Source organism: Bos taurus, chromosome 18, assembly GCF_002263795.3.
Source record: "Bos taurus isolate L1 Dominette 01449 registration number 42190680 breed Hereford chromosome 18, ARS-UCD2.0, whole genome shotgun sequence".
NCBI lineage: Eukaryota > Metazoa > Chordata > Mammalia > Artiodactyla > Bovidae > Bos > Bos taurus.
Window position 1 is genome coordinate 34,737,993 of NC_037345.1, and position 11,423 is coordinate 34,749,415.

General features: G+C 37.3%; 1 protein-coding gene across 6 annotated transcripts in view; it reads left to right on the plus strand.

Moving 5' to 3' along the window:
- CBFB (core-binding factor subunit beta) overlaps window positions 1-11,423 on the plus strand; it is a 48,583-nt gene that overhangs the window by 33,463 nt on the left and 3,697 nt on the right. For 2 of the 6 annotated variants that reach the window (XM_005218718.5, XM_059876892.1), the window contains one exon: window positions 785-880. In XM_005218718.5, coding sequence (XP_005218775.1) covers window positions 785-880 — 96 coding nt within the window. Of the gene's footprint in view, window positions 1-784; window positions 912-5,479; window positions 5,553-11,423 lie in introns of all 6 variants that reach the window. The other 4 variants (XM_059876893.1, NM_001191435.1, XR_009491169.1 and 1 more) reach the window with 3 other exon arrangements.

Sequence of the window (11,423 nt, forward strand, 5' to 3'; positions counted from 1 at the left end):
GAAGGAATGAAAAGGAGACTACAGTGATTCAAAAAATAGGTCACGTGGATAGGATTTGGTGGTTGATTGGGTCTGTGAAGATAAGAGGAGAGTAAAGTGTCAAAGGCAGTTCAGGTTCCCAGCTGAAATGAGTGAGTGGTGGTACCATCCAGACTAAAGTAGAGAGGGTGAGTTTAAATTGGTTGCCTTTTAGACACAAGAAGTTGGAGATATCTGGGTTTCCTTCATGTACAGATCTTTATTCATCCATTGGGAAAGGATTCAGGTAGATTTGTTACATATTACAAATAATTTTCCTTGATAATATCCCTTGGAATTTTCTTTTTGTTGCCTAGAAGTTTCTAACATTTGTACAATCAATTCTGTTAATACTCTCTTTATATTTCTGGCTTCAGTGTTATAATTAGAGCATCCAGCCTGTCTTATCCCCACACTGTAGAAGTATCTTAATTTCTTTTTCCTCATACTTCCATGTCTTAAATATTGACTTGATTAGGATTTTATTTTGGTGAATAGGATGAGGTAAGGACAGAAAAGGGAAGAGCATTTTCATTTGTTAGAATGTGATTGAACGTGACTGCTATTTCCAGGATGTTATACTAGCACACGAAAATAATGAGATTTTCTTGGAGAAGTTGCTCTAATGTTTTTTTTATGGCTTTGATGTTTTGGGAATTCCTCTGTTATTCCTTTCTTTGAAAGAATAAAACACCCCCCCCCCAAATTTTAATGTTTTGATTATAAGTCAAAATTAAAGTACCCATTTCATGTCTTCTTATGACAGCAGGAGGATGCCTTAGCACAACAGGCCTTTGAAGAGGCCCGAAGAAGGACACGTGAATTTGAAGACCGAGACAGGTCTCATCGGGAGGAAATGGAGGTGAGAGTTTCACAGCTGCTGGCAGTAACTGGTTAGTACTTTCCCCCAAACTCTCAGGCTCTATTTGTGATGTTTGTGCATAATGTTTTTAAGTAGTTTAACGTCTTTCATTTTTAAAAGGTGATGCTCTGTGACTTCATGTTTATTAAATGTAATTGCTAAAAAGAAACTTTAGTCTTAATTTTAAGGTTGTACATGAATTCCTCGTTTATTGGTCTTCCTAAAAATCATTTACTGGAACGTATATTTTCTATTCATTGATCCAAATATCTTCTTTTGTCTTAAATATCTTTTAGATGTTTGTGTAAAAACTATCATGTTATCATAGAATATGTATTTTTAGAACATTATTAAAATGTTTGGGAAAAACATCATTTTCCACTTTTCTGTAAATATTTTGGCTTGATATTGTAATATTTAATTTTCAGTCCTCTGTATAGTCTCTCTTTTTTTTTTTTGTATAGTCTCTTTACTAGAGGAGAATTGAATACTTTCAAACTACTGCAAAGAATGGAATTAACTTAGACTATTTTTATTTAAATCTTTTTGTGATAAAGTGAAATAGACACCAAATTGACACCAAAAAAATATGTAGCTTAATTATTGGAAGGTGAACACTCCTGTAACCATTGAGATTTTTTTTTTTAATGTGACATTTACCTAGGTATTCCCACCTCCATGTGTGCATTTAGTTATGACCGTATCTTTCCGCTCAAAAGTAATCATTACCTCAGTATTTGTAGTAATCACTTCCTTGTGTCTTTTTACAGTTTTATTACCAATGTCTGCTTCAGTCCTAAACACTCATATTTAGTCTTGTCCAGGACTTAAATTTGATATGACTATCAACTAAATAGAATAATTTCCAGGCATTAAAAGTGTTCTGAAAACTGGTTGCACAAAAGTGAATGTGTTTACTTAATACTACTGAACTGTGTACTTAAATATGGTTAAGGTGTAATTTTTATGTTATTTATATATATTTTTCCATGTTAAAAACATTTTTTAAGTTAGTGTTGTATGACAGAGAAAATTTGTTGTTTTTCCATGCACAAAATTATATATACACTATTTAAATTAGCTTAAAAGTGTGTGTGTCTGTGTCTGTGCGTGTGTGTGTGTGTGTGTGTGTGTGTGTGTGTGTGTACACAAAGACAGTGGTTAAGATCCCAGACCCTGGAGCCAGATAGCAGGCTCTGAATCTGACTGCCACTTTGTCACCTCTGATAACGTGTTTCATCTTTCTGTGACTGAGTTTTCTCATCTGTAATTGTGCCTATCTCATACGTTCATCATAAAGATTAAATGAGTAAATATTAATACATGTGAAAGCACCTTTACAGAATGTGGCACTGACTAGGTGTCAGCTGACATTATTGGTATTACTTCATATATATGTTTGTTAAAATATTTTCTAAGGGAATTCGCTGGTGGTCCATTTGTTAGGACTCCGTGCTTTCACTGCCAAGGGCCCAGGTTCAATCCCTGGTTGGGGAATTAAGATCTCGCAAGCCATGTGGCATGGCCATATATATATAACAAATTAAAAAATCAAGTCTACTTAGTGCTTAGTGTATGAAACAGAATTATTGTTTAATGGTTGATATTTCCTTTTGTCAGTGAGTAAATTGATGTTATTGGCTGATAGCGACTGATGATGACCTCAAAAATACTTTCTAGCCAGGGGAAAAGACAGGAGGGATGTAATGTAGTACATTTTTTTCTTTGAAGCTTTTGCAATTCTTGTAATCAAACTTTCTGTGGCATTTTCTTCAAGGGTACTCATTCTGTAATAGTAAGGAATTTTCAATGTGTAATATGCATTTGTTATCTAAACCTTTTTTGCTCATGCTGTTTGTTCCTTGACTGAGAATTTACTCTTCTGCGTATTCAAGGTCCAGCTTAAGTGTTATCTGTCAATCCCTTCTCTGATCTTCTTAATCATAATTAGCCCTTCTACTTTGTAGTTTCCAGAGCTCTTCTTCTTTCTATTACTGTTCTTATTGAACAGTATGTTAGAACAATTAAAAACTTGTCTGTCCTCCACTGTAGTATGATCCCCAGTGAAATGGGGTCCCTGATGTTTTGAGCCATGGCAGTACAGAGGAAGGGCGCTCACATCTGCCTCTGCCTATGGGGTCACTTGCAGGGTTTTGAGGGAGGAATGTGAACTTGCCAGCAGGACAAGCTGGGGAAAGCATTCTGGAGAGATGGAGCAATGTGCAAAGGAGTGAAGGACTACGAGATCTTAGCATGTCAAAGAATGGGTCAGTCTTTCTGGAACAAACTAACATAGCTTTAAAGGAACATCAGAATCATTTTTTAAAAAGTGCTGCCCAGCTACATTATATTTGAAGAATAACGACTTGACAGCTGTTGGAAGTTAATTAGAATTTTTTTGTATGTGATTTGCTTTACATAAAATTTTAGATTAATTGAGGCTAAGAATTGTCTTCTCTAAAATGTTAGTTTGACTATTCTTATAAATAATGTTTCTTGAAAAACATGTTGGTGTGAGAATTTATGTGTGTGTGTTTGTATATGAACAAAAATATAGTGATATTTTTGTTGATAAAGATGTGAAATAATTTTTTTCTCAGATAGATAGTTTCCAGTGAGTTTTATGTCAGTGATAGAGCACATGGGCTTTGTAGTCAGGGCTAGTTAAGATTCCTGGTTCATCAGTTGCCAACCTCTCTCAGGTCTGTTTTGTCAGAGAAATTGTTGTGAGAATTAAATGGGAAGATGCTTATAAGGCACTTTGTGTGTGTGTGCTCTCAGTAAATAATAGCTCTAAAGTACTTCTTAGCACTAAAAGCTCTACCACAGTGCTGGTTCCAGTTAATTGAGTTATCTGGCTAACAAGAACATCCTTTTCGTTCTCTGTAAAGTGTATTGGGGCACTTTCCCTGCATTATGACCTGGAGCGTAGAGAAAATGGCTTGGTTTCCATCAATGATTTAAGATCCTGTAGTCCCTTACGGCAATAATTGAAGAAGTCAGTTCCTGTAGAGAACTGTCACCTAGAAAACTGGACTGGAGACGCCAGAGCTCGCACTGGCAGTCTCTTAGGGAGTTTTGGGTATCATGTCTTTTGGCACTTTGTGAATGTGTATTTTTCTTCCCTTTAAAAAAAAATTCCTAACAGATTCCTGAAGTCAGCTTATTTCTTGTAGTTTACCTCCTTTTTCCTGAAGGGAGAACATTGGAGAAAACACTGTGGTTTCCCCGCCCCCGCTGTAATTCAGATATCTGTAAGAGGATCTTAAACAATATAATCAAAGATTCTTTTTGTTTTTAATTTTGTTTTTTAAAAAGTAACAATTTTATGAAAATGGGTTTTTTACATTCACCTGGGTAAAGTTATTATTTCCATTTCAAGAAACTGAGACTCTGAGAAAAAATGACTTTGTGTCTTGCAAGTAGTTGGTTAATGAAGGGAAGCGTGAAGACTTAAACCTCCTAAGCAGTTTTCCACCAGTACAGCCTAGCACTGGGAAATGAATTTCCACATCACCCACAAAGATGATTAAGTTGAAAAATAAAATCTCCCAGAAGAGGTCAGAAACCGTTTTGCCTGGGAAAGAAAAAACTGAGGAAGAAAAGAATAATAATGGTTCTAGTGGGTGGTCCTGACGCCTGACTGGAGACAAGGGCCAAGGAGCAGCGGAAAACTCGTGGGTGGCAGTCACCCAGTGCCACTGGGCTTAAAGCCTTGGAGGCTTAAGATCCTGGCAGCACAGAGGCTTGGGGATGTCCTGCCCCTGTTTGGACAACCTCTGAGGCCTCCAGCCCTGGCTTGCTAAACCTGTAACAGTGGGGCTCATGAGCATTTAGTATGTGTAGCTGGTTAAGGTTACTGACAGAAGGAAGCAGAACTCCAAGTGGTTTTGGTTTTCCCCAGGATCTTTTAACCTGAAACCAGTTCTAAAACTCCTGGAGTGATTACATTTTTATACCTTTTGAATTTTGTATCATCTATTACCTGTTAAGAGAATGTTTGTTGGTTGTGTTAACACAGAATGATGAAAACAGAAGATTCTCAAACTTTTTTTTTTAATGTGAACTTCTATCTTCATTTGAAATTTTACATAGAACTTTAATGCATAAAACAGCTAAAGGGGGCACTGCTCTGGATGAAGCAGGGGGAGGGAGTATTCTGGTCTCCCTCTGGAGTGCCTGGGATGTTTTCAGGGAATCCAGTAACTGGCAGAATGTAACTTGAGAACCTTTCAGGTAGTAGATGAGGATGAGGCTTCTAATAGACTGCCCTTGTTTTGAATCCTAGCTCTACTACTTGTTGCTATGTGACACTGGGGAAAGTTGCTTAAATTCTTGACCCTCATCTGTAAAATGGAGCTAACACCGTACCTCCCAGGATACTGCCTAACTCAGTATCTGACACTTAAAATGGAACTCATTGGAAGCTAGTTTCTTCACCCCCCTCTTTGATTTTTATTTATTTTTAATTGGAAGGTAATTGCTTTACAATATTTTGTTGGTTTCTGCCATGCATCAACATGAATCAGCCACAGATATACATATGTCCCCTCCCTCTTTAACTTCCCTTCCACTTCTCTCCCCATCCCACCCCTCTAGGTTGTCACAGAGCACTAGATTGAGATCCCTGCGTCATGCAGCAAATTCCCACTGGCTATCTGTTTTACATGTGGTAATGTATATATTTCAGTGCTACTCTCTCAGTCAGGCCCACCCTCTCCTTCCCCCACTGTGTCTACAAGTCTGTTCTCTATTTCTGCATCTCTTTTGTTGCCATACAAATAGGTTCATCAATACAGTTTTTCTAGATTCCATGTATATGCATTAATATATGAAATTTTTCTTTTCCTGACATACTGCAGTCTGTGTAACGGGCTCTAGGTTCATCCACCTCACTTGAACTGACTCAAGTTCATTCCTTTCTTTGGCTGAGTAATATTCCACTGAAATATGAAAGTGAAAGAGAAGAGTGAAAAGTTGGCTTAAAGCTCAACATTCAGAAAACTAAGATTGTGGCATCTGGTCCCATCACTTCATGGGAAATAGATGGGGGCAAACAGTGGAAACAGTGTCAGACTTTATTTTTTGGGGCTCCAAAATCACTGCAGATGGTGACTGCAGCCATGAAATTAAAAGATGCTTACTCCTTGGAAGGAAGGTTATGACCAACCTAGATAGCGTATTCAAAAGCAGAGACATTACTTTGCCAACAAAGGTCCGTCTAGTCAAGGCTATGGTTTTTCCAGTGGTCATGTATGGATGTGAGAGTTGGACTATTAAGAAAGCTGAGTGCTGAAGAGTTGATGCTTTTGAACTGTGGTGTTGGAGAAGACTCTTGAGAGTCCCTTGGACTGCAAGGAGATCCAACCAGTCCATTCTAAAGGAGATCAGTCCTGGGTGTTCATTGGAAGGACTGATGCTAAAGCGGAAACTCCAGTACTTTGGCCACCTCATGCAAAGAGTTGACTCATTGGCAAAGACCCTGACGCTGGGAGGGATTGGGGGCAGGAGGAGAAGGGGATTACAGAGGATGAGATGGCTGGATGTCATCAGTGACTCAATGGACATGAGTTTGGGTGAACTCCGGGAGTTGGTGATGGACAGGGAGGCCTGGCGTGCTGCGATTCATGGGGTTGCAAAGAGTCGGACACGACTGAGCGACTGAACTGAATATTCCACTGTATATATGTACCACAGCTTCTTTATACATTCATCTGTTGATGAACATCTAGGTTGCTTCCATGTCCTGGCTATTGTAAAATAGTGCTGCAGTGAACACTGTGGTACATGTGTTTTCTAGAATTGTGGTTTTATCAGGGTATATGCCCAGTAGTGGGATTGCTGGGTCATATGGTAGTTTTATTCCTAGTTTTTGAAGAAATCTCCATACTGTTCTCCATAGTGGCTATATCAATTTACATTCCCACCAACAGTGCAAGAGGAGTCCCTTTTCCTCACATCCTCTCCAGCATTTATTGTTCATATATTTTTTTTATTCATTTCCTCTTTCTGTGCATCTTAGCTCACAGTCTATCTGGAGTGGCAGTAAAGGCAGGCATATCCTAACTTTATAAACTGTGAAAGTCAAAGATATGTTGCCAAGCTGTTTTGTATCCTGTGCTATTTCTTTCTTTGTTTTTTTAACAATACTAAACAATTTTGCCTTTTTCTGACTTCTCTTGGGGTTAAGTAGTGATGAGGAGCGGGTACAAACTTACTGTATTTGGTGATATTTCTTTATCTAAGGACTACATGGGTGTGTTTACTTTGTGAAAATGCATCAATCATATATTTATGATTTGTACACTCTTCAGTACAGAAGATAAAAAATGCTTTTTTAATAAAAAAGTAGACTTTAAAACAGAAAAAGTAATCAAAGACATTTATTCTGTAAAGTGCCTGCCCACTGATAACTGTTGTCACATAGAAGAAACCCCATGCCTCTTTACCTGAGAGTCTTTCCACGACTTGAAAATACTGACATGCTATGCGTGGCAGTCTTTCATGTTACACATCTCTATAACTGTAATTTCATTGCCTTACTTTAGGATTTTTGTGAAAGAAGATTGAAGTAAATAATTTCATAAGGTAGAGGCTGAGTGCTTTGATCATAAATAAGTTGGAATGATAACCTGTGTCATCTGTTCTCTAGCAGCTCACACACACTCTCAGTGTGTCCAGAGGCTGCCTTCAGCTTGATTGGCCTCTTAAAACTGTGATATAGTACTGTTGGCTCTTAATTCAGCTGCAGGGTGACAGGGTGCTAAACGAGATTTTCTCTGTCATTATGTAGAAAATGCTTTCATTTGTTTAGGTTATAAAATGTTAGCAAATAAATTATTGTTTTTAATGTCAGAGAATGGGTAAACCATTATTGCTTATTCTGCTATAAGCAGTTTTAGTACAGTTCAGCAAATCATATGGGAATTTTATGTGGAAACTATTTGGAAATAAAAACAGGCGAAAGACTATGTGGTTTTTATATTTATGTTTTGTATGTTTTTGGAGCCTTCGATTCTGTGTGGTCCCAAGAAAAAAATTTCAGCCTCTTATTTAAATTCCCACAGACTTCAGTTTTCACATCACTTAACTCTATCAACACTTATTTTTATGTAAGGACAAATTAACATAAAAATCTGTCTATACTGGACCTTCCTGAGGTGTATTTTGGACAGTAGATGAAAGTGAACTAGGAATATGAACTCAGACTAAGAGTGAGCATCAGAAGAGGGTTAGTGAGGGAGAACCAGAGTGCTAGGTCTGCCTTCTCCCACACAGAGGGAGAGGGCCTTGTTTGCTAGATATCATAGGAGAGGTAGATTTTACTAAAATTCTTTTAATTTCAACTTTATTTTAATTCATAAAAATTACTCGTCTACAGGATGCAGTGTTTTTTTTTTTTTTAAGATTTAAAAAGTTCATATAGATAAGTTGGGAAGTTATAAACAGCTTTGTAGTGATAGTAACAGCATGAGTGCTTAGTATGTGCCAGACAATATATGCTGCAATATTGGTTTTACATTTGATTCTTAAATGCTCTTAGAAGATGTATCTCCCTTTTGCGGAGCTGAGGCTGAAAGAGGGGAAGAAACTTATATAAGCTCACATTACTAAAGTGTAGAGCTGCCCCATCCAAGGCTGGAAATGTCAGTTATTTCCACTATCTCTTTTATTTTTAAAATGCCACTTTAAAAGTTTTCCTGAAGTATACTTTATCAGAACTGTATTTTTTTTTTTGAAATAGACCAGCTCTTGAGTAGACCAGCTCTTGAAGTCTACTAATGATTGTCTTCTGACCTCGTTTTTACCTTTTTTATGAGTTTGGAGAAAGTGCATTTCTTTCTGTTGTATTAGGACTTGAAATTTCTGCTTTGTGTCTCGTCTTGCCTTAGCAGTCAGGAGAAATAGCAGTTTCTTAGGAGGCTGACATTAATACTAATCGTAAGGTAAAGGTTCATTTTCTTTAGCGTTCTGAACTTGTTTTCACTGCCACCAGCTAACTGAAACCTTGGGGGAACCATGAAACATTCTTGGTCTCAGGTGTATCGTGTGTAAGTAAGAGTTGAACTAGAGCTCTATAAAGCACAGTGCTGCTCTAAAATTCTATCATGCTATGTTCCAGCCTTTAGCCAAGTGTTAAACATAAAGTGATTTGCACATTATCTTGGTGTAGTATACACTCAATAAGTTTGGATCTATTTTTAATTATTAGGGCATTTTCTCATGAAGAGTTTTCTGCAGTTTGATGATCTTGATAATAAAAGAAAGGAAGTCAGCCAGGTTTTATTCATTTTCACTTGGGTATCCCTGCTCTTGGCTACTTTGCATGGCTCTGACGAGCAGAGGAAGCTCCAGCATCTGGTGAATGTCTTTGTCTCTTCATTTTGAGCACATCCCATGACTGCCATCTAGAAACTGGATTTGCCATGTTTCTGGGTGATAAAGAAAACAGAGCAACTGGTAGTGAGGGGTCTGTAGTAAAATGTCTAGACTAATTCTTTATAAAAACTAAAAACAGATTTGTTTTCTGAGCAAGCTCATGGGTGTCTGCTTTATATTAAAACCCTATTCTGAAATATTGTTAATAAAAAGTTAAAATCAAGGGCCTATCTGGATAGACTGGGGAGAAAGAAACTAGAAATTACAGGCTTTATGCTTTTAACATAATCAGGTTCAGAGTTTCTTTGCCATCATCTCGTCTAGTTTGTTACTCATAGAATTCCTTCTAAAATATCCAGCCTTCATTAGAAAACTGCCACAGTTTAAAGCACCACTTTTCAAGGCAGTGTATCCAGCTGTTGAATTCCAGTCATGTGGAATCTATTTCATTGGACATAAATGTGTCTGTGTTTGTCTCCTTCATGTGACAGCGCATACATCTTCCTTTCTAACATTAAATTTCCTCCCAGTCGCCCCGCTCTCTCATTCTCTCTTCTGCTCTCATTCATACTGTCAGACTTCTTTTCATTTTTTTCAGTTTTTGATTCTCCATCATAGTGTCTTCTTTTACATCTTCCTCATTCCTTCTTTACAATGCAAATAGAAATTAAAAACACAGAAAGCAAAATAACTTCTCTTTCCGTGCTTTCACCAAAAATATATTTTAAACAAATAAACCCATAGCAACCTCTGCACGGCCTTGACTAGTAGAGAGAACTCTAGCTGCTGATGACTGTTTTTGTCACTCATTTGGAGTCATCCCATTATTAAAATAATTTTTTTTCTTTTACTTCACTGAATTTTTTTAAAAATATATTTATTTTTTATTGGAGGATAATTGCTTTACAGAATTTTGCTGTTTTCTGTCAAACCTCAACATCAATCACCCATAGATATACATATATCCCCTCCCTTTTGAACCTCCCTCGCATCTCCCTCCCCACCTCACCCCTCTAGGTTGATGCAGAGCCCCTGTTTGAGTTTCCTGAGCCATACAGCAAATTCCCATTGGCTCTCTATTTTTACGTATGGTAATGTAACTTTCCATTTTACTCTTTGCATGCATCTCACCCTCTCCTCCCCTCTCCCCATGTCCATAAGTCTGTTCTCTATGTCTGTTTCTCCATTGTTGCCCTGTAAATAAATTCTTTGGTACCATTTTTCTAGATTCTTTATATACGCATTAGAATATGATATTTATCTTTCTCTTTCTGACTCACTTCACTCTGTATAATAGGTTCTAGGTTCATCCACCTCATCTCGATTATTAAAATAATTTGAAAATTACTCTTATTCCAAGACAAAAGCTGAAATACCTTTTTCACAAAGTATTACTGGTAGGTTAGTAGTGATTTATAAATATATAATTAGGATTGATTTTTCTCAGTGTTTTCTTCATTGCTCAGCCCCTTTCTAACCTTCATTGACTGAAACCAGATGCTTATATTACCATCTCTGATTTTGCAGAATTGATCTGTCCTTACACTACATTTAGCATTGATTCTGTAGAGAACATAACTTGTTTTTCTGATGCATATGCATTCTATCGCTCTTTCAGTCTGTACCCATGTAGCATAACGTTAACCTGACTAGTTAATCGAAAGGAATGTGCCAAGATGTAGTCAGCGTGTAAAAATAGTTAAGGTTTGCTGCAGGATACATCACAGTTTATAAGAAAGACCATAGAAATTAGTGTTGGGTTTTCATCTGTTTGAAAGCAAATAAGGCAGTGTCATTTCTGTCTAAAGAGCATAACCTTCTTGAGAAATGACAACAAAACTGGAGCTTCCAACTAAACATGATTTTACAGCACAGGTGTGACTTGTTGAGATGTTTCACTGAAGGTCAAGGATGCTCATTCCCTAACAGCTATTTTAGATCTTAATAATTGAAATCAGAACTTTCAATTTTTGGTTGTTTCCCAAAACTGACAGACAGTGGACAATCAGTTGGTGACAATAATACATGATTCCATTTAAAGATGGAATTTCCAGCTAAAGATGGCACAAGTTAATTGCAGTCAGTCTTGGTTGCTGGCATGTAACAAAGGTGGCTAAAACAAGATCTAGATGAAAGGTGATGGTGGCTTGGACTAGGGTGAGAG